The following is a 27,626-nucleotide window of genomic DNA, read 5'->3' on the forward strand; positions in this document are numbered from 1 at the left end:
TATTTAAAAAAAAGAAATTATTAAATACTTTGGCATGCTCGCTGTTGCGTTGCAGTTGTAAAATTCCAGTCAAATCTTGTATTATACAAATTCGGTTGTAAAAATGGTACATCTGAAATGAAATCTTCATCGCCTCCAGCTTCGATTAGTAAAATTTTCCAATTTTCATTCCTTGATAATCGATTGGCTAGTACACAACCTGGAAATGAATATAGCTTTATAAAATTATATTTACATCAATTTTTTTTTTTTTTTTTTTTTTTGTAGGTTTACATTAATTTGATTACTATCAGGGAATATATTAATTTAAACCAGGTTTTTTTTCCACGTATCGTGCTTCTTATCATCTACAATTATCTAAAAAGAGGTGGCCAAGGGGGTGATGCGGCAATTGGCTATTAAATGGGCAAGAAATAAGATAAGGTGTTGTTCAATATGGGGAGAAACAAGTTGGAATTATGTTTAGAAATATTTTACTGATAAAATGGAAATAATAATAATAATAACAAATATAGAAGTGCGGTTAGCGTACTGGACTCCCACGCGGAGATCCCGAGTTCGAGTCCAGCTGTTGACCCTTAGATTATGTATGAAATAGCTATCTAGTTGATGTTGTTCAATATGAGGCAAGTTGGAATCATGTTTACAAATATTTTACTGATAAAATGAAATAATAATGATTAATAATAAATTACCTGCCGATCCGGCTCCAACAATAATGAAATCGAATTTTATTTGTCGACATTCCAGGCAATCAGCAGAATCGATTGGTTTAAGCGATGGATCGAGTTCTTCTGGAAAATATTGTTCTAGCAGTGTTGCCAACGTACATACGAAGGAAGTAAAGTTCACCTGTTTTGGAAATTTTGTTTTATATATTTAAAAAATAATAATAATAATAAGGGAAGGGATTAGCTATGAGGTTAGCGTACTGGACTCCCACGCGGAGGTCCCGGGTTCGAATCCAGCAGCCGACCCTTAGATTTTCTCTTCCTAGGAGCTTCTTACAGCTCACTGTCCGGTGATGGACAGTGTTATCTGTAACGAGAGAACACTGTCCGGAGGCCGGCAGTGCACTGGAAAAAGCTCCGGGCGCTAATGACCTCAGCTGTTGATGCGCCAAAAAAAAAAAAAAAAATAATAATGCTGTAGGCATTTTGGTTGATTTCCTATATTATAATTCAGTAAATCAAATATCTTAATATGAATTATTACTTTGGAGTTCACACATTACAAGGTGTGTAAAATCTGTGCCATCCGCTAATTGCATTCATGATTGTAATTTGAAATTATTTATAAATGGAAATTCTCCTGGAAACTGTGGAACTAAGGGGACTGGAATTGGTGTTACCGTACATAGAGGCTGACTGCAGAATTAATCCATCAAGGCCGTGGGGCTATAAGGGAGATTGTAGGCCTATTAACTGGCCAATGCAGGCTCAGAAAATACATGCATTGCATGGGCTAGGAAAATGATAGTCTTTTGTTGGTTCCTGTCAGGAGGAGGAGGAGGAGAAGGAGGAAACGGCCCTCTGGACGTGTTGTGTCAGAGGAGATTGCCTGGCTAAGGATGTTACTTCTCGGGGAGGAAAAAAAACCAAGGCCTGATGAGCTTTACCCAAGAATCGTTCTCCAGCATTAGGAGTCTGATAAAACTATGGCAGATCAGTTACCTAGACAACCATGGTTTAAGGGAACTATCACTAATAAATGGGTTGTTACGACAATAAGCAGGTTGAGAGCGAACCACGCTGTGTGCGGATCATATCTTCACAGGATCAACAAAAGGTCCTCTCCTCTTTGCGTAGATTGCAATCGAGGAGGAGGATTTCAAGCCAATATAATAATGATATGTCCACGTTATGTGGTAGAGAAAGGAAACGAATGTTTGACGCGACATATACAGGTATTTAGATGCACCATTTCGCTACGAAGACATAATATCTACAGCAACATCTACTATGTGCTTAAATCTATAGCAGAGCTAGCAAAGAAATATGAATGTATTTAAAAGTTATAGCCGAATTAGAATGAATGCAAGAAAATGATTAGAGAAGGATTACGTTATTATTTATTTCAGTTAAGCTATAAGGATGGCAGGAATATAGGAGTACTGATCCATCCATTAGTTGTAAGTTTGTATGTAAATAGTTTGTATGTAGTAGAGGGATGAATGTGTGAAGCGAGTGTATTTTTATAAGTAAGAATGGAGAGTGAGTGATATTCTAGTGATAAGCACCTAGACGATGCTGGCTGTATGGCGGAAGCCAATGCCAAAAAAAAAAGCAAAAAAAAAGTCTGATTAACAGGACAGGTCTGGAGGGTGAGCTTTTTAGAGTGAGGGAAGCCACAATAGATCCAAAGGTGTCGCAGTGGCGTAGGCCTTGAGGCCGCTCTAGTCTAATCTAATCTATCTATCTAACCGTACACAGAAATCGTACCATATTCCATCTTCCATTACTTCCGCAGAAAATTCGAGATCGAAAATTTGACATGATTGCTTTACTTCCGCTAACCTTGAATAGTAAGAGGACTGGTGATAAATCTAAATAGAATTCTACTTACCATTGTTGAGAAGGTGGTTTAGATGTTCAAATTATGGTCGTCTTCAAATGTGATCGTTTAACAAATACGTACACATATACTAAAATTAGAACGGTGTTGAGTAGTTTACGTATAACTAGTTATTATATTAATTAAGTGACAAAAATTAGTTAATATTCTAGCTATTACTGTAGTTAATTTGAAATTACAATTTAAAATAACAATTTCTGTTGTAGTCGATATCGCTCCAATTCCGACATATCTGCTAAATGTTCTCTTTGATAAAGAGCAAAATGTCAGAATGAGTGGTTATTACTTAAGTTACAATTGTGAAAAAAAAAACAATAGTCATTATCGACTATTTAAAAGACTGCTTTATCGATAGATCCTGTCTCTCAATGAACAGGAAGTAAGAAATAGAACCTGGAGGTTCATGCAAACGTTCCAATCTCCAGAGAATACAATTCCCCTTCAATTTCAACCCATCAGACAGAATCCTTGAAATTCTTCACGCCATGGTAGCCGAGCGGTTAGAGGCGAGACCTATAATGCTAAGATGTATTGTTGGTGAGTGGGTTCGACTCCCCTGTCTTAGGCTTTGGATTTTATTTAATGGTTAATATGAGAAATTTATAAGTAAAGTATGTTAGGAGGTTAAGAGACTAGACCCGCAATGCTAAGTTGTATTGTTGGTTTAGTGGGTTCAATTCCCTCTGTCTAAGGCTTTACTCAAAGGATAGACCACTTTCCCGTAAATGGCTTCTAGGCTATACTGTAAACTTCGTATTGGTTGGGTTAGGCTTCTCTGTGAGGCTACATTTCAGTTTAATGTACGGTTTTACGAACTATAATGTTGTTGTGAATTAATATGTGTCAACTAATCTCGCAGAGTGAGTTGTAAGAAGCTCCTGGGACGAAAAAAAAACAAATATAAGTGCCAGCAGCAACTGGATTCGAACCCGGGAGATGTCCGCGTTCGGAATCCATTAAACCCTATTTACTGGGTTTTTTCTCCTTCCTCTGTTCCCCCCCATTTTCATATTTCCCGTAATAGACAAGTCTCGTACTTAAGCACGCATTCTGTTTTACTGTTGTAAAATTCCAATCGAATCTGATATCGTATAGTTTTGTCTGTAAAGCTAGCACATCCGATATGTAGATCATCGTCTGTGAGCAAGTTTATTCACCGTAGGTTAGCTGAAATTGCACCGAACTAACAATCAAGGAAATATCAAGCACGTGTCTATCATTATCGGACATTAAAAGGCGTTACAAAAAAGCAATAGAGGAAAAATGAATACAAAAATATGTATATAAATATATATACCTACTTCCTTTTTAAGTATTGTGATGGTGTCAAACATGTGTGAACAAAAAAAATATATATATATTTTAAAAACGTTATAAAAATGAAAATAATTATGTAATCAAGTTGTGAAAGTGTTACTTACTCTTCTATTCTCGACACACATCGATTAAACATCGATCAAAAATCAATTATCGAATTGACAGGAGAGCTCTACCCAAGAGTCGCTCTCCAGAATCAGGAGTCTGATTAAGAGGACTTGTTTGAAGGGAGCCACAATAGATCCATTGGGGTCGCGTAGGCCTTTAAGGCCGCCCTACTAGAATCGATCTATCTATAAGTAGCTTGTAAAGGCCGGCTGGCTAATCGAGAAGAATTTTATTAATTCTACGACTTAAGATATCGAAGAAAAGATGGTATTGCTGTGACTGGGCTCCGTCTAGAAAGGCTTGAGCTTATTGAGGCTTAACAAAAGGTCAAATTTCAATTTAGCCCACTGACTAAAATTCCCCTTCCTTATATCTCAGGTACTGCAAGTGGTACCACAAAGAGTCGCTAGACCACTCTAGTGGCATCCGCGTTCCAGATCTTCCAGAGAACAAATCCAGAAAACGAATCTGTTCCCAGCTTGTAAGCTCCCCTGTACGAAACTGATAAGAGCTGGAACCTCTAAGTCAAATTGCCACAGCTGCAGCCCTTCCACACCGGATGTAGACATAAAGCGGAGCTAAATAATGCTGCGAGAGATATGCGGAAGCAACAAGTTTTTATTGAATACTTTTTTTTAAAAAAAAAAAAAAATATTTCCGCAGAAGTGGTGAAGAAAGCAAGATTCTTTCTTCCGGTAGCAACAGCCTAGTTGATATAGTTGAACAGATGTTATTGTGAGCGTTATTTATTTTTGCTTCTCTTGTTAGTGTTTGTTGTGAGACAACCACCTTACCGCTATCCTACATTCCATACTGTATAAGGAAATGATTACCACTTCTCCATCTTGTGAGCGATGTTTGAACTAAGAAAGGAGTTTCCGCTCCATTTAGTCTTTTTTATTTTATTTTTATTTATTTTTTTAATTATTGCATTGTTGAGAAGTAATAATTATGTTCTGATTACAATTAATTAATGGCAGAAGATTGCTTCACTTGTATGGACCGTAATATTGAATATTTTCGAAACTTTGTATAAATTAGTCCGCCTAACTCTTTGTAGGCTTTGTTATCCCCTGCAAATCTTGGATAAGCTGATTTAATAAATCCAATGAACCCAAAAGACGGGGAGTAATCATCATTGTTTGTCGTACCACCCTTTGCAGTAAGCATCGCACTGCACTGCACACATGGATGCATTTTTTGGCGGCTAAGCAACACAACACTAGCGTATCCTATGGACGGAATTACGAAACGGGCCGCTGGCAGCTGCGGAGGTGGATGGCTACATCATCAACAACGTTCTTCAGCTAACTAGAGATGACAGTAGTGGTGGAGGGGGAAAACGATCAACTCTGCCACCTCCTCTCTCTCGTTGCCATCTCATGTCTCGCAGATCTCTCCTCCTCCTTTCTCGCTCACTCGCTCCCTCTATCTCTCTCGCACTCAGAACAGGCTCTCGCAGCGTCACACTCTCCCACACCCACCTAAACTATGGGATGCGCACCAGATCATTGCGCAACCAAGCAACCCCTCATTCTATCACACTCTCTTTATCACCCCAATCCTTCCCCGGGCCTATCCCTCCAAAAAATATTTCAGTTGGGGGGGGAGACCTCCTCTACTGTACACCACTTTGCCCCCATCCTTTACCCCCTTGGTTATACTGGAGTTTGTGCTACACTGTACCCGCCGGTTCGGTCAGATCGATAGTACACCCGGTATTTGGTTGTAGAACGTTACGTATTTTTATTTTTTATTTTTTGAACTCATTTCTTGGAAAAATTTTTAAAATACAAAAAAAACTTTTAATAGACGCAAAACCTTTTTAGGGCTAGACATCTTCTTTTTTATTAATAAATAAATAAATAAAAATAATTCGGACGCTTACTTCACCGGAAATTTGAATCTAGCTTGCGTAGTTCGACTGTTTTCTTTATTTGATTTGATCTAGGGAGGTCAGAGGTCAGAGGTCTCTCAAAAAATAATAAAGAAAAGGACCAATTTTTATAAATTATTTATTAAGGACAAGGAAAATATTTAAAGGTTGGTATTTATTTTTTTAATTTATTTATTAATTTAATTCACTATCCTAATTTTAGTTAACCAATTAAAAAAAAACAACACAATATTATGCTTCATTAAGAATCCTATCACTTATCTAAGTTGTATGACACCCGCGGCAGGTGTAAGGCGTGCCCTGTGTCATGCAACATGCGAACTCTTAACCCTCTGGCCTTTTATATGCCATATATATATGTATAAAACAATTTAAGGGTACGTCTTTTTTGTCAAGATAAAGAACTAATTATTGTAATATATAACAAATGTATTTTAAAATGTTTCCTTTTTCCTGTGATTACGAAACAAGAAAAGCTATTAAGTTCCGGTGGAATTTTAAAATTTTTGAATTTTTTCACCGGAAATTAACTTTTTTGTTGTTTTTTTTTTTGGTGATACCATGAGTTCGAATAAACAAAAATAAAACAAAGTTTATTATTATTTATTTATTTTGGGGTGGGGGGAATTATCAGAAATTTGATAAAAATTTCACTCAATGTCATACATCATACGTAATAAGTTTTCAGATAAAACTCAGCCTGTCGGAAATACCATTTTTCCGAAATTTGATTTTTCACGTTTTTCTTTTTTCCCCGCAAAATGCTTTTCCAATAAACTTTTAGGCCACACATTTTAGGTCCAAAAAATTTCCCAGAAATATTAGAACGCATTTCTAGGGGCAGTGATTGGGTTAAGTTTCCCACTAAAAGTATCATTTAAGTTTCTTTTTCTCTTTATCACTAAAAATAATATAGCAGGAAATGAATATTTTAGTAAAAATTCACAATTTTGGGAAAATCAAGTGCTTTTCTCTTTCGCTCCAGCTTTTTTTTTTTTTTTTTTTTTTATTCAGAATAAATGATTTTTCCATTTTCTCTTAAGTAAAATCAAATTTTATGTGTCACAAAATTTTTTCTTAATTTTACTACACACACAGGAAACACGTATTTTTATATTACCGGAACTCAGATTATGAAAGAAAAGGAATAAATTTTAAGCGCATAGTGTAGTTTATGTGTGCTTTAGAAAGCTCAAAACTTGGTTCACTTTTTTTGCGTTTAAAATTCCAAAAGCTTTTTTGTTTGAAAAGCTTTTAGCGGAAATCAGTGAACCGGAAGTGCTATTTTTACTAAATAGACTGACGAGTGTTTGTTGTGGGGCACTTTTCTTTTTTGGGAAAATTGTTCCACATTTTTTTCTTTTTTTTTTTGTATTTTTGTTTTCATTTATGTGAGTTTTCTTCTCAAATACGGTTCCTACGACTTTTCTCAATAAATAATATTTATTCCGTTGATATTGTTCCGCCTAACATACTTTACTATTAAATTTCTCATATTAACCATTAAATAAAGAAAACCATGGCCTAGACCGGGGGAATCGAACCCACTAAACCAACAATACATCTTAGCATTGCGGGTCTAGTCTCTTAACCGCCTAACATACTTTACTATTAAATTTCTCATATTAACCATTAAATAAAATCCATGGCTTAGACCGGGGGAATCGAACCCACTAAACCAACAATACATCTTAGCATTGCGGGTCTACTCTCTTAACCGCCTAACATACTTTACTATAAATTTCTCATATTAACCATTAAATAAAATCCAAGGCTAGACCGGGGGAATCGAACCCACTAAACCAACAATACATCTTAGCATTGCGGGTCTACTCTCTTAACCGCCTAACATACTTTACTATAAATTTCTCATATTAACCATTAAATAAAATCCAAGGCTAGACCGGGGGAATCGAACCCACTAAACCAACAATACATCTTAGCATTGCGGGTCTAGTCTCTTAACCGCCTAACATACTTTACTGTAAATTTCTCATATTAACCATTAAATAAAATCCAAGGCTAGACCGAGGGAATCGAACCCACTAAACCAACAATACATCTTAGCATTGCGGGTCTAGTCTCTTAACCGCTCGGGTATCGGTGGCGCCTTCAATAACAACCTTCAATCTACCAAATTTCCACCAAAAATTTAGCTACAAACTACACCAGTATGTTTAAATAATTCTTAAAATATAGAATTCCTCTAAAACTGCACACCCTATGTATTTTTGCACCACAATTGCCAGTCTGTCAGTCCAGATTTTTTGTTTTGTAGTAAAAAAAAAAAAAAAAAATTCCAGAGTGTTCCAGTCCTGATTGTCCACACCCTAATTTATTATGCACAACCTGTCCCCTTTGAAGGAGGAAAACCATTGTAAATGCTGGATTCCAGAATATGGTAACCGCATATATTTATTTTTTTAGGTACGTGCTCATAATTTCACAATAGAAACCTGAAAATTTTATAATTTTTTTTGTTTCCTCTCATTTATTGTAATTATGCAAACTTCCGGTTTTGAGTTTTCACCCGGAAATATCCGTTCCGTAGATCTCTGAAACTGAAAAATTGTTTTTCCGAATTAGTGACCGCGTTTTTGCAAAAAAAAAAAGAGGAAAAATATGTCGGAAAATTCAAGAAAAGTTTATATTTATTATTACAGCATTGATTTCATTGTAATAAGCTTTTACATACATACACACACACACACACACACACACACACACACACACACACACGAATCGATTTTACAGATTCTTCCCCCCCTCTCAACCACACTGATATTGCTTCACGATCTTCTTTCAACTTTATACGCTCATTTGCACATTGCTTAATGAAGTTCTGCGACAGGGCGGAAGTCAAGCTTTACTAAGTGTCAATTAAGTGTAATGTACGGGTCTCATTGCCTGCATAATATTAATAGGAGTTCAGTGTATTGTAAGCAAAATTTTTAAATAAAAATAATACAAACGATTTTCACGATAATAGATTTATTTTTTCGATTTTTTTTTTCGCACAATGTTTCAATAAGTAGTAGTTAAGTAAGTAAGCAAAGCAATGCCTATTTTTTCAGACGGGCTTTACGTACAACAACCAATTAGGTGTCGTGGACGGAGGCGACTAACAAACATACTTTACTATAAATTTCTAATATTAACCATTAAATAAAATCTAAGGCCTAGAGACCGGGGAAATCGAACCCACTAAACCAACAATACATCTTAGTATTGCGGGTCTAGTCTCTTATCCGCCTAACATATTTTACTATAAATTTCTCTAATTAACCATTAAATAAAATCTAAGGCCTAGAGACCGGGGAAATCGAACCCCCTAAACCAACAATACATCTTAGCATTGCGGGTCTAGTCTCTTAGCCGCCTAACATACTTTACTATAAATTTCTCATATTAACCATTAAATAAAAATCCAAGGCCCAGAGACCGAGGGAATCGAACCCACTAAACCAACAATACATCTTAGCATTGCGGGTCCTAGTCTCTTAACCGCTCGGCTATCTGTGGCGCCTTCAATGTTTCAAGTACAATTCTTTCAAAAAGAATGTCGTTTGAGTACAATTTTCTGTTTATTTATTTTTAAATTCTTCAAAAAAATTCTAACAAAAATTATTAAGATCTAACAATTTGGAAGATTTATCTAGCGAAGGAGCAGAAAAAAAAAACAATTGAATTTAGAAAAAAATTCTAAAATAGAAATTTATTTAGGTTGGCTGTACTGATATTTCTAACAGTGTTCCTGTCTATGTCTTTCATCTTTGGATTGTGGTTGGTTGGACAGAGTTTCCTGTTGCCTGTTGAATTTCCTTCCGTCGTGTTGGTGGTGGTGGTGCCACCCTCGGCTTTCCGTCTGCTCCAGGATTATGTAAATATTTGATAAGTGGATGGTACTGCAGAAGGAAGTCAGGTATCTGATTGAATTGTCCCCCAGTTGCTTCCTCCACTATCTGCCGTCTAAATATCTCCGTCTACTTTTTTTCCTTTCGTACCGGATGTACTTTTTTTTTCTTTTTTTTTAACAATTACTTTTATTTACAGCTGTTACAATTTGTCTGTCCGTCTGTAGCTTTGATTTTAGTACTTTTTATTGGAATTGTGCAGAATTTTATAATTTTTTTTTTTTACCCGGAAATACTCTTTTATTACGAAAAAATGGTCTAAACAAATTTGTGTGTATATATGTGTATGTGTGTATGGAGGGAGAGACCAGTCAACTAAGTTTTTGGTGCAACTAACTATTAGTGTGCAACGGAAACATATTTGAAGTCAAATCCCCCAACACCAGACTGTTTTATCAACCTCTGATGATGGCTGAAACTCCGAAATCGATCGGAGACAGAAAATAAAACAGTCGAAATCATTGAATATCGTCTCGTAACCAGATTAGATTTTTTTGGGTCTCTAAACTTCACACAGAAATTAAATATTTACGGAACTGAGACTATTTTTTGTTTCTGAATAAGTTTTTTTTAAAAAGAAGTCTAAATAATTGAAGTCCCTGGGAAGGGGTTTCCTAGGCTTTTCTGGAAAAGGCGCTTTTCCAAATTAATGTAAAGTTTTTCATTTTTAAAAATACCAAGTTCAAGAAAATGTATTAGAAAGAATTTTCCAGTAAAGATTGATTTTAGAGTAGTACATCTACTAATACCTCCCTCCCACTCCGCTAGCCACTTCTTCAGGGGGCGTCCCTGCCGGGTATCCCAGCCTAACAACGCTTACATTCTTAGCATTCGTATAGAGAGAGGGTTGCTGAGTTGGTAGATATGTGCAGGCTACTTTTTTTTCTTTTTGTTGCCTTTTTTTTGGCATTGGCTTCCGCCATACCGCCAGCAACGTCTAGGCGCTTATCACTAGAATATCACTCACTCTCCATTCTTACTTATAAATACATTTGCTTCACACATTCATCCCTCTACTATATACTAAACTATTTACATACAAACTTACTCAACTAATGGACGGATCAGTACTCCTATATTCCTGCCATCCTTATAGCTTAACCGAAATTAAAATCACCCTAATCCTTCTCTAATCATTTTCTTACATTCATTCTATAACTTTTAAATACATTCATAATTCATTGCTAGCTCTGCTATAGATTTAAAGCACATAGATGTTGCTGGAGAATATTATGTCTTCGTAGCGAAATGGTGCATCTAAATACCTGTATATGTCGCGTCAAACATTCGGCTACTTGGATTTAGCGAAACCATAGGCAAGCTCAAGCTCATCAACCAAAAACTCATACACATTACAGTGCGCCTACCCCAATTTTGGGAACTAACGTGTGAATTCCTTACTGTGGAGTCACAACTGGACGCTATAAATCTAATATGTAAGCGAGTGGTCAGTGTTTTTCTAAGTTATTCTTAAATAAAAAAAAAAAAATTCCAAGACGGTTAGGCGCAAACACGAGAATAGGCGGAAGATTAAAGAAACATCCGATGGGTCTTTACGAAGATCATGAACATGGTTAGAACAACAGAAGTAATCTTGAAACCAGCACTGTTGAAGACATTACAAAATAATAGCTAGTGAAATAAAAATAAGGAATCAAACCCTGATTTAATGTATATATACATATACACATGCATGTGTTGTATAAAAGAGTGCATGCGTGTACACGATTCCCACATGTAAAGAGATGTGAGAAAAAGAAAGACGATAGATCAGGGCCGACATACAGCTGAGTAAGAGAGGAATTGGCCATACACATACTCTCCGGGGTTAGCCTGCGGAGTTGAGCTTGTCGGACCGGCGTGACAAGGAGTAAGGTCATCGCGCTCAAGCCTGCACTAGAGGTCGCTTTCTTGTAGGGCCGCCATACTGGTGGCAAGTGCCTTCTTCAGCCGGTTGCTATGTATATATGTTCGCTGTTAAGCTAAACAGCCTTGGCAACGACCTTTACGCTCATGCTAATGTAAATTCCGATCTTTTTGTTTATTTATTTATTTATTGTTTTGTATCTTCAATATCTATTTTTGACTCATCTTCCCATTTTTGTTTTGTTTTCTTAATTTGAAGTTATAACTCCAAATTAATTTTTGTTCAGAAATGAAGTCATACGTTGGGAATTCGTTAATGATTAGTAAAGTAAAGTAATGCCTATTTTTTCAGGCAAACTTTACGTCCAACTACCAAATTAGTTGTCTTAGACGGAGGCGACTAGCAAACATACTTTAATATAAATTTCTCATATTAACCATTAAATAAAATCCAAGGCCTAGTCACAGAGAATCGAACCCACTAAACCAACAATACATCTCAGCATTGCGGGTGTAGTCTTTTAACCGCCTAACATACTTTACCACAAATTTCTTTTATTAACCATTAAATAAAATCCAAGGCTTAGACACTAGGGACCGAACCATTAAACCAACAATACATCTCAGCATTGCGGGTCTAGTCTCTTAACCGCTCGGCTTCCGTGGCGTCTCGTTAATAATTATAGATCAGATGTATGCAAACTATCTCTAATCAAAAATTCCCATGTGGCCAATGAAATCTATGCGAACTTTTAGCCTCTAATGATTTTTTTATTATTGATTTGATAATTGATTTTATGCACCCTCTATTTTCTAGTCATGGATTATTGTACAGTTTAATTTGATATTGACTAAAAATTTGTCCTAATGCAAATTGTTTTCCACCCTTTTGCAATATTCCGCACAATAGATTTACCGTGCCTACCTTCAGCCGCTTTCTTTGAACTAGCCAACTTGACGAGGGAAGCTTTAACATTATTATAAGCTAACCGCACTTTGTGTTACCTTAGTTATTTCCAACTAATTCTAGTTCTAACGGTTGCTGTAATATGAACCCGTTCACTAGTTATAATCATTCTCAGATCAGTCATTAATTTTCTAATTCCAGCGTTGAAATACTAAACTCACCCAGGAATTTTCATCCAAGCTTCTTGTTTTGGGCTCCAGTAAAATCGGGAAAAGTGATTCTCTAGGCGTTTGAGTGTGTTACAGAACGCATAAACTAGGTATAGCTTTCCACAAAAAGTAATTGCCTATTTTTTCAGACAGGCTTTACGTTCAACTACCAATTAGTTATTAAACATTAAATAAAATCCAAGGCCAAGAGATCTAGGGAATCGAACCCACTAAACCAACAATACAGCTTAGCAATGCGAGTCTAATCTCTTAACCGCCTAACATATTTTACTGTAAATTTCTCACATTAAGCATTAAATAAAATCCAAGGACTAGACACCGTGAATCGATCCCACTAAAACAGCAATACATCTTAGCATTGCGGGTCTAGTCTCTTAAACGCCTAACATACTTTACTATAAATTTCTCATATTAACCATTAAATAAAATCCAAGGCCTAGACCAGGGGAATCGAACCCACTAAACCAACAATACATCTTAGCATTGCGGCTCTAGTCTCTTAAACGCCTAACATACTTTACTGTAAATTTCTCATATTAACCATTAAATAAAATCCAAGGCCAAGAGACCTAGGGAATCGAACCCACTAAACCAACAATACAGCTTAGCAATGCGGGTCTAATCTCTTAACCGCTCGACAATTTCTAAAGGTTTTTCCTTGAACCAGAAGTGCGACTTTAATAAATTGAATTTTCCAAATTTTTGCGTTTTTTCACTTTTAGGTAAGGAGAAAGAATTTTGTGTTTCATTTTAAAAATTCCTATTTTGAGTTCACACCGGAAACTGTACTTTCGGTGAAAATTCAATTCTGATAATTTGTTACGATCTTGATTCACTTCTTACAGGAAATGGAGAAAATAAAAATTGACGTAAATTTAACGTAAAATCTATAAGTTGGATCCTTTAGGATTACTGTTACTCTGTTAGTCAAAAGAGTGCGCACATGTTTGTTTGTTCGTAATAAAATATTAGCGGAAAAAGAGAGAAATTGTTGAGGGTGAAAAAAGGCCGAACATAGTGAAAAGTATTCGGTGAAAAGTCGTGAAAATAATTTTCTTTATTTATTGTGCGTGGAGAGAAAAAGCATGCACGGATCGGAAAACAGAAAGTTAAAAAAAAAAAAAAAAAAAAATAGAGTAGATTATATGAGTACGAGTGTACTGCAGGAAGATCTAAAACAGAGAATAACGTGGCTGGCATGTTCACTTACACCCACATAGACCTGAGGCACATATGTTTAAAGGGCTGTAGGGTCACATGTGGCCCTTAAGTACGTGGTACCTATCCCTCTTGATGGAGTTCCTGAGGGAAATTCTGTGAAAGAGAGAGAGTGGCACTTTCCAGCTCATATGCGCGTCGCTTTTCTTTCTAGTTTCTTTACTCTTATTTTACTCTAAAACGGAAGTGATGTAGTCATGAACAATTTTCTAAATTGAGTTTTTTTTTTTTTTTTTAACGGAAATGTGGTGTTTTGAATTTCAGTATGAGGCAACTATAAAAAAGCACTCGTAACACTTGGACTTGTACAAGCTTTTCGGCAGTCAGATAAATCGAGCTTTATCCGTAGCTTGATCCGTAGTAGTATGCGTTTTTTTTTTCTTATTTTCGTCCATTATCAGAGGTAGATTAGGGGTAGAGATTTCCGTGTCCATTACGAACTATACTTGCTGAACCAGCATGAAGTTGAAATCTCCACACTAAACTGATTAAGCCACCTCTGATGATGCATGAAACTCTGAAACCCGGTCAGGGATACAATAAAACATGCTATGGCAGGTAAAATCAACGATATATTGTGTATAACAAAAAATAAGTATGCACAAATTCAAGATGAAACTCTGAAACCCGGTCAGGGATACAATAAAACATGCTATGGCAGGTAAAATCAACGATATATTGTGTATAACAAAAAATAAGTATGTACAAATTCAAGATGAAACTCTGAAACCCGGTCAGGGATACAATAAAACATGCTATGGCAGGTAAAATCAACGATATATTGTGTATAACAAAAAATAAGTATACACAAATTCAAGATGAATTCAACAAATTCCACCTTTTATCCTCTGTCACACAATTACTCGCTTATCTCTGTTTAAACTAAACTCCTGTCACATATCAAAGCCTTGTTATCTATCTTTTCTACTTTACATATTAGGAGCACATAAAACATAAGAGTTCATACGCCTTTTAATGATATCGCACACAGAGTTTAAACTTTTAGAAACTGTTCCCCCCCCCCCCCCAAAGTAGAACTTTATATGCTAAATTATGGGAGCATAGGTGTGGGCCGGTTATGGGCCTCTTTTAATAAGTACACACAAAAGTCTAAAATTTTTCTTCACTTCCGGTAATTACGATGATATTCACATATGTTCTGCGCGATATACTTTTGCTTATTTTGTTACGCATCTGTGTTTCCTGTCACAAAATTTATTAATTTCAAAAAAAAAAAAAATAACGACTTCCTGTACTACTAACCTCAAGATTCGAACTCATTAATATTCCCTCAAACACGAAATATTTGATCCATATTAATTCTCACCATCAACAATAATATTTTACCCTTATACGTATTAATAGTAAATGGTCCAGCTGACCATCCTCCAAAATCCCTCCCTCTATCTTAATGATGGCACTTCCAGCATCATATTTTCTAGATCTGCCATTGTATGCACACCTAGGCTAAACCTATTGCTCAAAACCAACCCACACATATTATGCATATTTATTTGTAAACATAAACTACTACAAAAGCAGATAGTAATTCTTTCCCCCCTCCACAAAATGGCCGACCATAAATACATAACTATACGTGGAAAATATCAGCACAAACTATGGAGCGAAGGGGGGCAAGATGAAATCTCATTTTGAAAACTCTCTACATTTTCCTGGCCACATTTCCCACACATGGCACCATATTCTTTTGCTGATCGCCTGCTTTGTATATAAGAAAGGCTGAATAGTCTGTTCATGAGATTCAATTTTCTCCATTTTTCTCCGTTTTCAATGGGAAAAACTCTTTCACTCTACTAAAGAGCATATTGTAAATATTTGCTTTTATGAAAAATTAGATTTATATTATAAGGATTTGGAGGGCTTCAACGAGATATTTGTACTTACTCTTACTCATTTCTCATTATTCCTTTCTCTTACTCATTTGTTAGAACTTTCTCTTACTCATTTGTTATTCCTTACCCTTACTCATTTACTATCCCTTTCTCTTACTCCATTTGTTATTCCATTCTCTTACTCATTTTTAGACTCATTTGTTAATCCTTTCTCTTATTCATTAGTTAGACTCAATTGTTATTCTCTTTCTTTTATTTCTCTTACTCATTTGGTAGACTTAATTGTGATTCCTTTCTCTTACTCATTTGATAACTTGCACTTTCTCTTACAAAAAAAAAAAAAACAAAAGAGAAAGAAGGGGAAGGTTGAAAATAGTTGTTAATTTTTGTTAATTATCAGTGTTTACATTCGCTACCAGCTAGCGATGTCGTCATTGTTATGACGTTAGCAAAAACACAAACAGCGATTGTATTGTACATATTTGTGGATAGAATTAAGCTTGGTTGGCTATTTTGTAAACTTGTTGAGGAGAATACAATGGAAGGTGTTTGTGTATGTGTGTGAGTTTTGAGACCCTAGGGTCATACTCTGGGTCGTTACCTCTGTCCCTGCCTAGGTCATACCGTCCGCGCACATTCATATACACAACTCTGTGGCGCATGCGCTTCTATTCGGCCACTTATAGTATTCTCCGCATAAATATACATTTTCTAAAAGCTTATTGTGTTTTGATTTTATTGTTTTGTTTTGAATGCATTGTATTGCCCATGTAGTGGCTCACTCGGCTTACTGCGCCATTGTTATTGTTAATGGAAAGCACTTGGATCGTTTCATATTTCCCTTTAACATTATTTCCTAGTTCTTCAGATTACACTCTCAACCTTTTTTTTCAACTACCACTAGTAAAATTATGTTGTTACAAAACTAAGATAGCACCACAATAGTAACAATCTTGCATAGCTTATTTTATATTATTATTATTTTTTTTAATGATTTAAGGCGCGTCATCGTCTAAGGTTATTGGCGCCCGGAGCATTTTTCAGTATGCTGCCGGCCTCCGGACAGTGTTCTCTCGTCCATCACCGGACAGTGAGCTGTAAGAAGCTCCTAGGAAGAGAACAAAAAATATAAGGGTCAGCAGCTGGATTCGAACCCGGGACCTCTACGTGGGAGCCCAGTACGCTAACCGCATTGCTAATCCCTTCCCTTAGCCTAGCTTATTATTTTTTTATCACGCCCCAAGAAATGATGAGGCTATGGAGGGGGGAGTGATGGGGGATGTGGCCATAAGTAAGCCCATCATGATCTGATTTCCCATTTTTACTGTGGGGAAGTTTGAGGTAACAGCAACTAGTGGAAATAAACTTTTTTTTTTTTTTTGCGGTGATCCCTGAATCCTTTTTTATTTTGAGGGTGTGTGGAAGTACTAACTCTTCGAGGAGAGTTGGATGGGAATGTTCTGGAAAACGGGGTGAGGATTAATGGATAAAATTAGTACAGCGGGATTTGGGTTAGAGTTGGATACTTACGGAATGGTTAGATCCATGTGGATTGTATGGAGCATTTAATTGTAGTTATAGGAACTCTGGGATTGGAGAGTTTGCATTCAATGGAGATAAAATAGATCCACCGGAAGTACTGTTGATTTGTCCGTTTTTGTCAAGATTTTATCCAAAAAAGAGGTTCTAACGTTTTTTTTCCCCCGTTTCCTTTAAATAAACTTAGCGAAGTAGTCGCATATTTGTAGGAATACAACTTTTATTTGAAGGAATTGTTTTGTTTTTTTTTCCAGGAAGATTAAAAATCAATTTGAACTGGAATGGGAATTGGAAGCCATAGTTACGGTGAAAACAAAAAAATAGTACTACTTTTAAAGTTAGGCGCCGCGGTAGCCGAGCGGTTAAGAGACTAGACCCGCAATGCTAAGATGTATTGTTGGTTTAGTGGGTTCGATTCCTCTGGTGTCTAAGCCTTGGATTTTTATTTAATGGTTAATATGAGGAATTTATAGTAAAGTATATGTTAGGCGGTTAAGAGACTAGTCCCGCAATGCTAAGATGTATTGTTGGTTTAGTGGGTTCGATTCCCGGTCTTAGACCTTGGATTTTATTTAATGGTTAATATGAGAAATTTATAGTAAAGTATGTTAGGCGGTTAGGAGACTAGACCTGGACGTTAAGCCCCGCCTAAAAAAATAGGCAATTACTTTACTTTATCTTTTTACGACTTTTAAAGTTCCGAAGGAACCTAAAAAAAAATAGTAAAAACTCAAAATTACAAAAATCTAGACGATTACAATACTTTCTTTCTTAATCGCAAGAGTGTAATAACACGAGTTGTTGTAGCTACTAAATGACAACGATAAACCCACTTAGCTTCCTTAGCCTACCTTTTTTTTTTAACCCATTTCCTTTTTCATGCACTCACACACGCACGCACATATATGATCTACTCAAGCCCTAAAGTACTTAGAGAACGCTTAATCAAAGCCCCCTTCATGTTTAATGATCATGTGCTCTGACTTCCGGCAGAGAGTGGTGGTGATCTCCTCGCTCAATCTTTTTATCATCACCGGATGTCCACTGTGTGTTCCTCTGGTAGTGTTTCCTGGCTGCACATACACACACACACACACCCAAAAAAAAAAGAAAAGGAATGAAAAGAAAAATTAAACTCTGAAAAGGAAAAAGAATGATTAAAAACCCCTGTCCGAGCTTTTTCTTTTATTACGCCATTGTTTAGTTGAGCTTCATTGTGTTGGTAGAGTAATAAGGAACACTGGTGCCCTCTTTGCGTCGTTATAGTTAACTACAGCCTGTAGTTGCCTTATCTCGAACACCATATCTATGAAGTGCTAGTACCATTAGAAGAGGTTAGGAGCTCTTACAATTTTACTTTTATCTTTCTCCCATTTTAAATCTAGTTTTCCTTTTACTATTAAGGTGGAAAAGTTTTTTAGTTAATTAAAAAAAAATTGAAAAGAAAAATGAAAAAAACAAAGAAAACTAAAAAATAAAAAGTTCTAGTGTTTTTTTTGCGTACTTTGTTTTTAAAGCTCTTCCAGTATTTTTAAAGGTGCTTTTATAATAATGCTGCCTTTATCTCACTTTTACTAACCAACACGTTCAGCCTAATACAGACATTCAGACCTATGCTATTTCCATAAAGGCTTAGGATTGTTGCCTGTTCCCCCCTTCTCTAACAAGCCTACCTGTGGAAGTTTTATCAGGTGGATACAAAAAAAAAAACCTGCTTCGAATGGTTTTTCCCCCACTCTCGCAACTTGTATTTATTTTCTCTTCCCTAGTAAAAGCGGAAGTATTGTTTTCCTTTTCGTTTTTCCTTTTTTTTAATTAAGTTTTCTGTGGGTAATTTTAATGGTTCTTTGAACACCATTCTTTTTTTTTTTTGGATAAATGACCAGATGATCTCAATGGAACATGGAAAAACTAATTATAAAAACTTCTTTTTTTTTTCTTCCTTTCTTACAACTCAATCAAGAAGGCGGTGCAACGATACGTCAAAGCATAACCATGTCTCAAGTGTAACCTTCATAACTATAATGGTAACCAAATGAATTACTGCGCGTCTTTTCTTTGGGTTGCGTATAATGCGAGGGAAGGTTATAATACCAAATATAAGGTAAATCCATAAATTAAGTAAAGTAAAGTAATCGTCTATTTTTTTAGACGGGGCTTAACGTCCAACTACCAAATTAGGAGTCGTGGACGGAGGCAACTAGCCAACATACTTTACTATAAATTTCTCATATTAACCATTAAATAAAATCCATGGCCTAGACACCGGTAATCGAACCCACTAAACCAACAATACATCTTAGCATTGCGGGTCTAGACTCTTAACCGCCTTACATACTTTACTATAAAATTTCTCATTTTAGCCATTAAATAAAATCCAAGGCCTAGACACCGGGAATCGAACCCACTAAACCAAAATACATCTTAGCATTGCGGGTCTAGTCTCTTAACCGCCTAACATTCTTTTCTATAAATTACTCATATTAACCATTAAATAAAATCCATGGCCTAGACACCGGTAATCGAACCCACTAAACCAACAATACATCTTAGCATTGCGGGTCTAGACTCTTAACCGCCTTACATACTTTACTATAAAATTTCTCATTTTAGCCATTAAATAAAATCCAAGGCCTAGACACCGGGAATCGAACCCACTAAACCAAAATACATCTTAGCATTGCGGGTCTAGTCTCTTAACCGCCTAACATTCTTTTCTATAAATTTCTCATATTAACCATTAAATAAAATCCATGGCCTAGACACCGGTAATCGAACCCACTAAACCAACAATACATCTTAGCATTGCGGGTCTAGACTCTTAACCGCCTTACATACTTTACTACAAAATTTCTCATTTTAGCCATTAAATAAAATCCAAGGCCTAGACACCGGGAATCGAACCCACTAAACCAAAATACATCTTAGCATTGCGGGTCTAGTCTCTTAACCGCCTAACATTCTTTTCTATAAATTTCTCATATTAACCATTAAATAAAATCCAAGGTCTAGACAAAGCGAATCGAACCCACTAGACCAACAATACATCTTAGCATTGTGGGTCTAGTCTCTTAACCGCCTAACTTTAAAAAAAAAAAAAAATAGTTCGTCTGTAAATGCATATTTATATTTATTGTGATCACACCTCTCCCACAATCACACACTCACAAACCTACGAGAACACAGGAAGTTAACTCGAACAGTTTCCTCTTAAAAGGTAAGCGCGAAAATGAACAGAAAAATTATACCTTTTCTTTTTCCGTTAAGATAATAAAGAGGAAATAATGTTGGCACCCCTACTTTTTAGGGCCACTTATAGGGCCCACGCTATTATAGCCCTTCTGTGAAAGGGCATAGAGTGGGGGGGCAGCCAATTGTTTGCGTAAAAATCCCTAAAATACATTTTCAGATATTTCGGAGGAAATTTTTTCTTTTTTCTGGCAACTTCCGCTTTTTTGCTCGTAATTCACCCCACCCCCCCCCGCAAGTCGCCATCAATTTTATTTATTTTTTTTTTTTTACCCGTTTTATTATCTGCCATATTGCTTTTTTATATTCATCCTGCGTGATAAGAGTTCAGGATCTATACGTACTTTTCTTCCTTCCACTCTGTACTGTCAAAAAGGAACTCTGAACTGCTCTTGAAAGCCAGTTTCCGGTTGGCGTATTACAATTTCTACTTCTCTTTATCACACTTATTTCTCTCTTATAAAATCTTACTATTGTGAGTGACATGATTCAAGATTACTGCACTGTCGATAAGAGGAAATGGGCTCATGACCCTAATTTGGAGTTTGCACCGGAAATATGAATTTTGAGGCTGCCTGAACCACCCTCCCAAAAAAAATGTTATTTCCGTGTGTACAGTGAAAGAGTGAAAAATAGAACAAAATAGCGCTGATGTTATCGGTTATCCGTTGCAACACGTGCCTTTTGTAATCCTGATAATATCTTTTATTTAAATAATTTTAAATGGAATACCATGAATTCGAACCTTGAGAAGTAACCGGAAGTCGTGTGTGTGTGTTGAAAGCAGATTTGGTTACGATTATGTGGCTACAAAAATTGCCAACATCAAAAATGCTTTTTGGTCATAATTCCCCCCCCCTCGGCACACATTGGTTCAATTTTGAGTCGGAGGGGGGTCTTCAAGGGTCCCTCTTACTTTTAGCCCCCCCCCCATGGCAATTTCGGCACCAGCCTGCAGTTATTGGGCCATAAATTTAATGCTGTACCATATTAACATGCTCGGTTCATGTTCCCCAATCCATAGCACGTAACTAGTAAATTTCCGTTAAGTACAGGATGACGTATACCACCAACATATCCAACGATGAATGTTAAAACCATGCATCGTAATATTCATGTCGAGTGGTTAGCGTTATAGGATGTTATTTTGATGCTGGAGACAATCAACGATTATAAATTGGGTTCTGCCGACGATGGAGAAGTCTGGACTAAATCTGGAACAACTTCTGGAGAAAAATATTTAATCGTGGCTGGAGCTATGATGAAAATGATATTCGCAAATTTATATCGTATTTTTTTAAAAAAAAATTTCTACCGGAAGTTCACTTTTTTCATCATCGTAGAGTTTATGAGCATCCCGGAAATACACTTTTGTTATCATAAAATCACAGAGTAATGATTTCAGGCAATTCAATCTTTTTCCGTTTATGCGTGTTACTTCAGTCTAACTATCTATCGGTCTGTTGTTAGCATTATCACAGAAATGCACAAGCTAATACGAAATTTGATATTACGTTTAAGTGCCTCTAGCGGATGCGGCCAAAAAAAAAAAGAAGTTTTGGTGAAATCGGATAACCGGAAGTGACACTTCATTAAACATATATTTCCTGGAAAATAGCTTTAACATTTTGTGCATAAACTTTGCATTAAACTTGTACTGAGCATGAATTGCTGGCTACCCCCTCCACCCCTCATCGTCAACCAGTTTGAATATATTTACGTATATGTTGGTATGTATTCATGACGTATGTATGTAAACCTACATTCAAAATGTATTACCTACAACTGTGACGTCCTTAAATATCAACATCATGATGTAATTTCATAAACCAACCCTACTTTAATACTACGTGTAAGTTTTACGTGATGTTTGCATTTTCTAAATAAATTTTTAATAAATTTCACCTGTATATTTGTGTATTTAAAATTTGTGAAATAAAAATTTAGAATATTAATAATTGTAGTAAAGTAATGCCTATTTTTTCAGGCAGGCCTTACGTCCAACTACCAAATTAGGAATCGTGGTGATTAGCAAACATACTTTGCCATAAATTTCTCATACTAACCATTAAATAAAATCCAACGCCTAAACAGCGGGAATCGGACCCACTAAACCAACGATACATCTTAGCATTGCGGGTCTAGTCTCTTAACCGCCTAACATACTTTACTATAAATTTCTCATATTAACCATTAAATAAAATCCAAGGCCTAGACACCGGGAATCGAACCCACTAAACCAACAATACATCAGCTTTGCGGGTCTACCTATCATACTTTACTCTAAATTTCTCATATTAACCATTAAATAAAAACCAAGGCCTAGACCGGGGTAATCGAACCCACGAAACCAACAGTACATCTTAGCATTGTGGGTCTAGTCTCTTAACCGCTCGGCTATCGTGGCGCCTTTAATAATTGTTAATAATATTTTTTTTTTGTTTTCTTTTTTTGGCATTGGCTTCCGCCATACAGCCAGCATCGTCTAGGTGCTTATCACTAGAATATCACTCACTCTCCATTCTTACCTACAAATACATTCGCTTCACACATTCATCATTCTATTATATACCGCTATTTACATAAACTACTGCTAATGGATGGAGCAGCACTCTGTGCTCCTGCCATCCTTCTCGCTTAACCAAAATTAAAATCACGTAATCCTTCTCTAAGCATTTTGTTCCATTCATTCTAATTCGGCTATAGCTTCTAAATACATTCATATTTCATTGCTAGCTCTGCTATCGACTTAAGCACATAACTGTTGGTGGAGAATATAATGTCTTCGTAGCGAAATGGTGCATCTAAATACCTGTATATATCGTCAAACATTCGTTTCCTTTCTACCACATAACGTGGACATATCATTATTACATGTTTGAAATCTTCCTCCTCATTGCAATCTACGCAAAGAGGAGAGGACCTTTTGTTGATCCTGTGTAGATACGATCCGCACACCGCGTGGTTCGCTCTCAGCCTGCTTATTGTCGTAACAACCCATTTATTAGTGACAGTTCCCTTAAACCATGGTTGTCTAGGTAACTGATCTGCCATAGTTTTATAGAATCTACCTGTATCACCATTATTGTAATCTGTCTGCCATTTTTGTAGTGCTGCTTTTGCAATTATACCCTTGATATCGGTGTGTGGTAATTTAAAATTAGCCATTTCCCCACTATTGGTGGCTTCCTTTGCAAGTGTATCAACAATTTCATTCTCTTTTTTACCACAATGACCTCTTACCCACAAAACTTCCCCCAAAATCAAGATAGTCGATGAACGGATATAACTTCAAAATGGCTATTTCCGGTGAAAAAAATCTGCATGATTACAATACTTCCTCTTACTACAGTAGAAGAAAAGAAAGAAAGAAAGAAAAAACTGAACGGAAGCTATTCCAAGAGGGAAAAATGGGGAAATAATCTGCCGGTAGAGATTACGCAGGGTGTCCACCTCAGTCCATGGGGAAATTACTTGTTAAATAAAATGCACAGACCTGTGTCTGTGTTCATGGTTGGCAATAGGAACTTTTGTAGCAGAGACTTCCTGTGGAGTGGAGGGGATAAATCTGCTGAAGGGACTTTTTTTTTCTCGCTCCTGGATAGTTGGCACAAGTGGTGAGAGTGGAGCGAGATAAGGGATGATCTGTGTGAAGGAGTAAATGAAAATTGGCTCTTCCAGGAAACTGGGGATGCTGTATTCGCCAGGTGGCGCTGCATCTCGATGATACAGCTGCACTCGGTGAAAAATAAAAAAACGATCTTTTTTTTTCGTCCCCACAAACCGGAAAAACACATTCTCAGCACACGTATATATCACCTCATAGAACTTCCTGAGCACATGGGGCCCAACGATTCAGTTTCCTTCTCTCTTCCGGTTTTCCAATTACAATTGCCTTTAAACTAAGATAAGTGAAAGTATTGATTTTGTTATATCGATTTCCAGTTTTCACCGGAAATATTCACGTTTAAGGGACTCCCTGAATCACCTCCTCCCCCAAACAAACAAAGTGCTTTGTAAGTTCGTCTTTGTATGACTTCCTGTGGATTGTGTAATCGGCAAATTGCAGGAAGTCTAAAATCTGTTATCCGCCTTCAACCATAAGCTTTCACGGCCAAAGTTCAACCCGAATGGAATTGTCGCTTTTTTTTCCGCAGGAAGTTTTTCAGTATTTTTCGAAGTGGCTCTTCCTAAGATTTTCATTAAACTTGGTATCCCATGTATATGAGTTGTTCTGCTATGTTTTACCTGGGAATAAGTATACTTATAGCCCAAAACAGGTGGTAGAGATAGGACTTTTTTCCCTAACATAGCTTATCAGTGTAAAACATGGACTTATCCTCCTAATACGAAATGTGGCTATTAAATAACGAGACTGATGCTGTAAAACATTTTATTTTAAATTTTGTACATATTTAGTTATTATCATCTTCAATATACACCCACTCCCCTATCCCTACAACGCTCCATGCGAATTTACCATTGTTCGAAATAGTGCTGGAAGTCTTTTTTCTGTGAGCTCCTGTATGACGCGTGCCGCTTTTTCTTTCACAGCTTCACAGCGGACTGAAATCGTGTTCCTTTTAAAATGCAGACTTGACTTTGGGAAACAGATCTAAAGTCACATGGAGCCGCCAGGTCAGGCGAATAAGGCCGGTTGGCCTAAAACTGGTGGGATGTTGTACTTGGCTAGAAACGTCTTCTTGACAGACAATGCAGTGTGAGCCGGCGCCGCGGTTGTCTTGATGGAGAACCCCGTGACTTGTTCTTTCCACAAATCGGGTCGTTTTTTTTTTCCTTATTCTTTCACGGAGTTGAGCAAGCACTTCACCGGTAGTGATGTTGATTAATTATAATCGATATTTTTATCCGTTTTGGACGTGGAATGGCGACTCGGGTGGACATCATCTCCGACGTCTTCTCGGCAATCTTGGAAACGCTTGAACCACTCAAAAACTTGCGCACGTGATTAACATTCAAAGGCCATAAACTTCTTTTTATAAAAGATAAGTTTCAGTAGCGGTTTTACCCAGTTTTGATGTGAAATTACCACGACAATTTGTTGCTCTACTACGTTTTGTAGTATCGATGTTTTTCACGGCAAAACGAAACTAAACACCTCTTACACGTGAGGCGGCGCTGCAATCGAAAGAGAAAGGCTTTACGCTGCACAGCTGTCGGTCGTTAGGATTTGGCTCTCATGCATAGTTCTTCTGTAGCAGCATCAGTCTCGTTATTTAATAGCCACACCTCGTATTTAACCGGAAATGCAATTAGGTGAATAGAGATTTTCATCGAGAAATTAAATTACAAAATGGAAGTAAAATAATTTAAAGAATTTTACTATTTTTAGAACGGATCACAAATAAATTTGTTTCAACGATTAAATTTACAGTAGCTTAAATATTTTTAGAGAAATAATTTAAGCTACTCGACTAATTTAGTGTTTACTGACTTTAAAAATAGGTAGCACTAATACTCTTCACGAACAGCTTTTTAAAAGTTCTAACTTTAGGGTTAAAGCTCACAAAGAACGGGGAGGGGGAAAGGAAGGAATAAATAAATTTATTTAAACCAGTTAGTTTAGTTCTATGGTGTATTTATAGACGGCGCGCATGTCGCTCTGTGCGGGTTATTCAAGTGAAGTTGCCCAATATACATGTGGACAGACTGTGTGTGGGTGGGGGTGAGGAAGGGACAAATACCCTGGACCCCCACGGGGTACAGTGGCACATGACAGGTTTAAGGGCATTTGTCTTCCCTACATGTATGCTCTGTACTGATTTAGGACATGGGTCCCTTCTATAAGCTCTCGTCTGCTAAGAACGACATCCAGTCTTATTGATGCTAACGATCTTCTAGCATTGAATCCCTTCTCCGGTTGTCACTAAGGGACTTTAAAAATAAACAATCAGTTCCTGTGGGAGAAGTTCTTTTTGGGAGGGGGGGTAAACTCCATAATTTTGTTACTCCTTTGTTAATGCTGTGCAAATTCTTGTTCTTCTGCTGCTGCTGCTGCTGTTGCTGCTGAAGGCTCATTGTGATGTTTGTTGCCGATGTAGCTATGTAACCAGGCCAAGCCGTTTTAATCACAGCAGGCAAGGCCGGATTTTCCCATAGGTAACTAGGCTTCAGCCTAGAGGCCTCAAGATCAAGAGGAGCCTACATTCAAATTGTCAGCAAAATTAAAATTACATTATTCTAAAAAAACAGTGAACACTAAAACACTGTTTTAGTGATGTATCAATGTAGTGATGTATTTTATTATCTCTCGCAATTTACAAACTTAAAAAAATGGGATGTGAAAGAGCCTCATAAGTGGAATAGCCTAGGGCCTCTTTTGATCTAAATCCGGCCCTGACGGCAGGACATTGTAAATTAACTCTGGTCTACACATTTGCCACGACAACACATGGAGCATCCTCCTTTTTTACTATTGATCAAGACCATGATCCTACTGCAAGCTGCAGAAGCAGTCCTACCGATTTCTTGTAATTTACTAGTCATTGCGTTGATCAAGACCATGATCCTCCTGCAAGCTGCAGAAGCTGTCCTACCGATTTCTTGTAATTTACTAGTCATTGCGTTGATCAAGACCATGATCCTCCTGCAAGGTCAGAGAGATCTTGTTGCCTATTTTTTTTTAATTTAAGACGCGTCAATATTTAAGGTTTTTTAAGAAGTTTCTTTTATCCGCACTCCCGGCCACAGGGCAGTTCCCCTGTTCTCTCTTTACAAACAACACGGAAAAGCCTAGAAGCTTTGAAATGAACGATCTGCTTAGCAATGGAATATTTCCGGTTTTTTAGGAATTTTCTGCAATCTCTTATTTCAGCAAAACAATTACCCCCTCCCCTTTAAATGACCGTATGTAGGACCGTACATTACACAAAAAATTGTCCTCTATTGGCGCTCTAAATGAATCGTCAAATTTGAATTTGATTGCTAAATATT

The 27,626-nt window shown here is 36.8% G+C and overlaps 2 protein-coding genes across 4 annotated transcripts in view; one reads left to right on the top strand and one right to left on the bottom strand.

The window, feature by feature from the left end:
• LOC141450103 (uncharacterized) overlaps window positions 1-27,626 on the top strand; it is a 276,891-nt gene that overhangs the window by 49,006 nt on the left and 200,259 nt on the right. The window contains exon 1 of one of the 3 annotated variants that reach the window (XM_074120169.1): window positions 5,645-6,042. The exons of the other annotated variants lie outside the window; for them this stretch is intronic. The gene's annotated coding sequence lies outside the window, so the exon portion shown is untranslated. Of the gene's footprint in view, window positions 1-5,644; window positions 6,043-27,626 lie in introns of those variants that run through there. 3 annotated transcript variants of the gene reach the window in all.
• LOC141450004 (glucose dehydrogenase [FAD, quinone]-like) lies at window positions 6-26,711 on the bottom strand. The gene is made up of 3 exons (XM_074119988.1): window positions 26,643-26,711; window positions 696-852; window positions 6-199 (listed from the first exon to the last, which is right to left on the bottom strand). The coding sequence occupies exons 1-3, from the start codon at window positions 26,709-26,711 to the stop codon at window positions 21-23; spliced, it is 405 nt and encodes a 134-aa protein (XP_073976089.1). The 3' UTR covers window positions 6-20.

This window comes from Rhodnius prolixus, unplaced genomic scaffold (assembly GCF_049639745.1).
Source record: "Rhodnius prolixus isolate KJV_2025 unplaced genomic scaffold, Rpr scaffold_2, whole genome shotgun sequence".
Lineage (NCBI taxonomy): Eukaryota > Metazoa > Arthropoda > Insecta > Hemiptera > Reduviidae > Rhodnius > Rhodnius prolixus.

Coding starts and splice junctions, on each gene's coding strand:
- LOC141450004 (XM_074119988.1), bottom strand. CDS start 26,711: ATGAGCCTTCAGCAGCAACAGCAGCAGCAGCAGCAGAAGAACAAGAAT. Junction 853..26,642: donor TGCACAGCATTAACAAAGGA/GTAACAAAATTA, acceptor TTTCCAAAACAG/GTGAACTTTACTTCCTTCGT. Junction 200..695: donor TGTTGGAGCCGGATCGGCAG/GTAATTTATTAT, acceptor ATTCATTTCCAG/GTTGTGTACTAGCCAATCGA.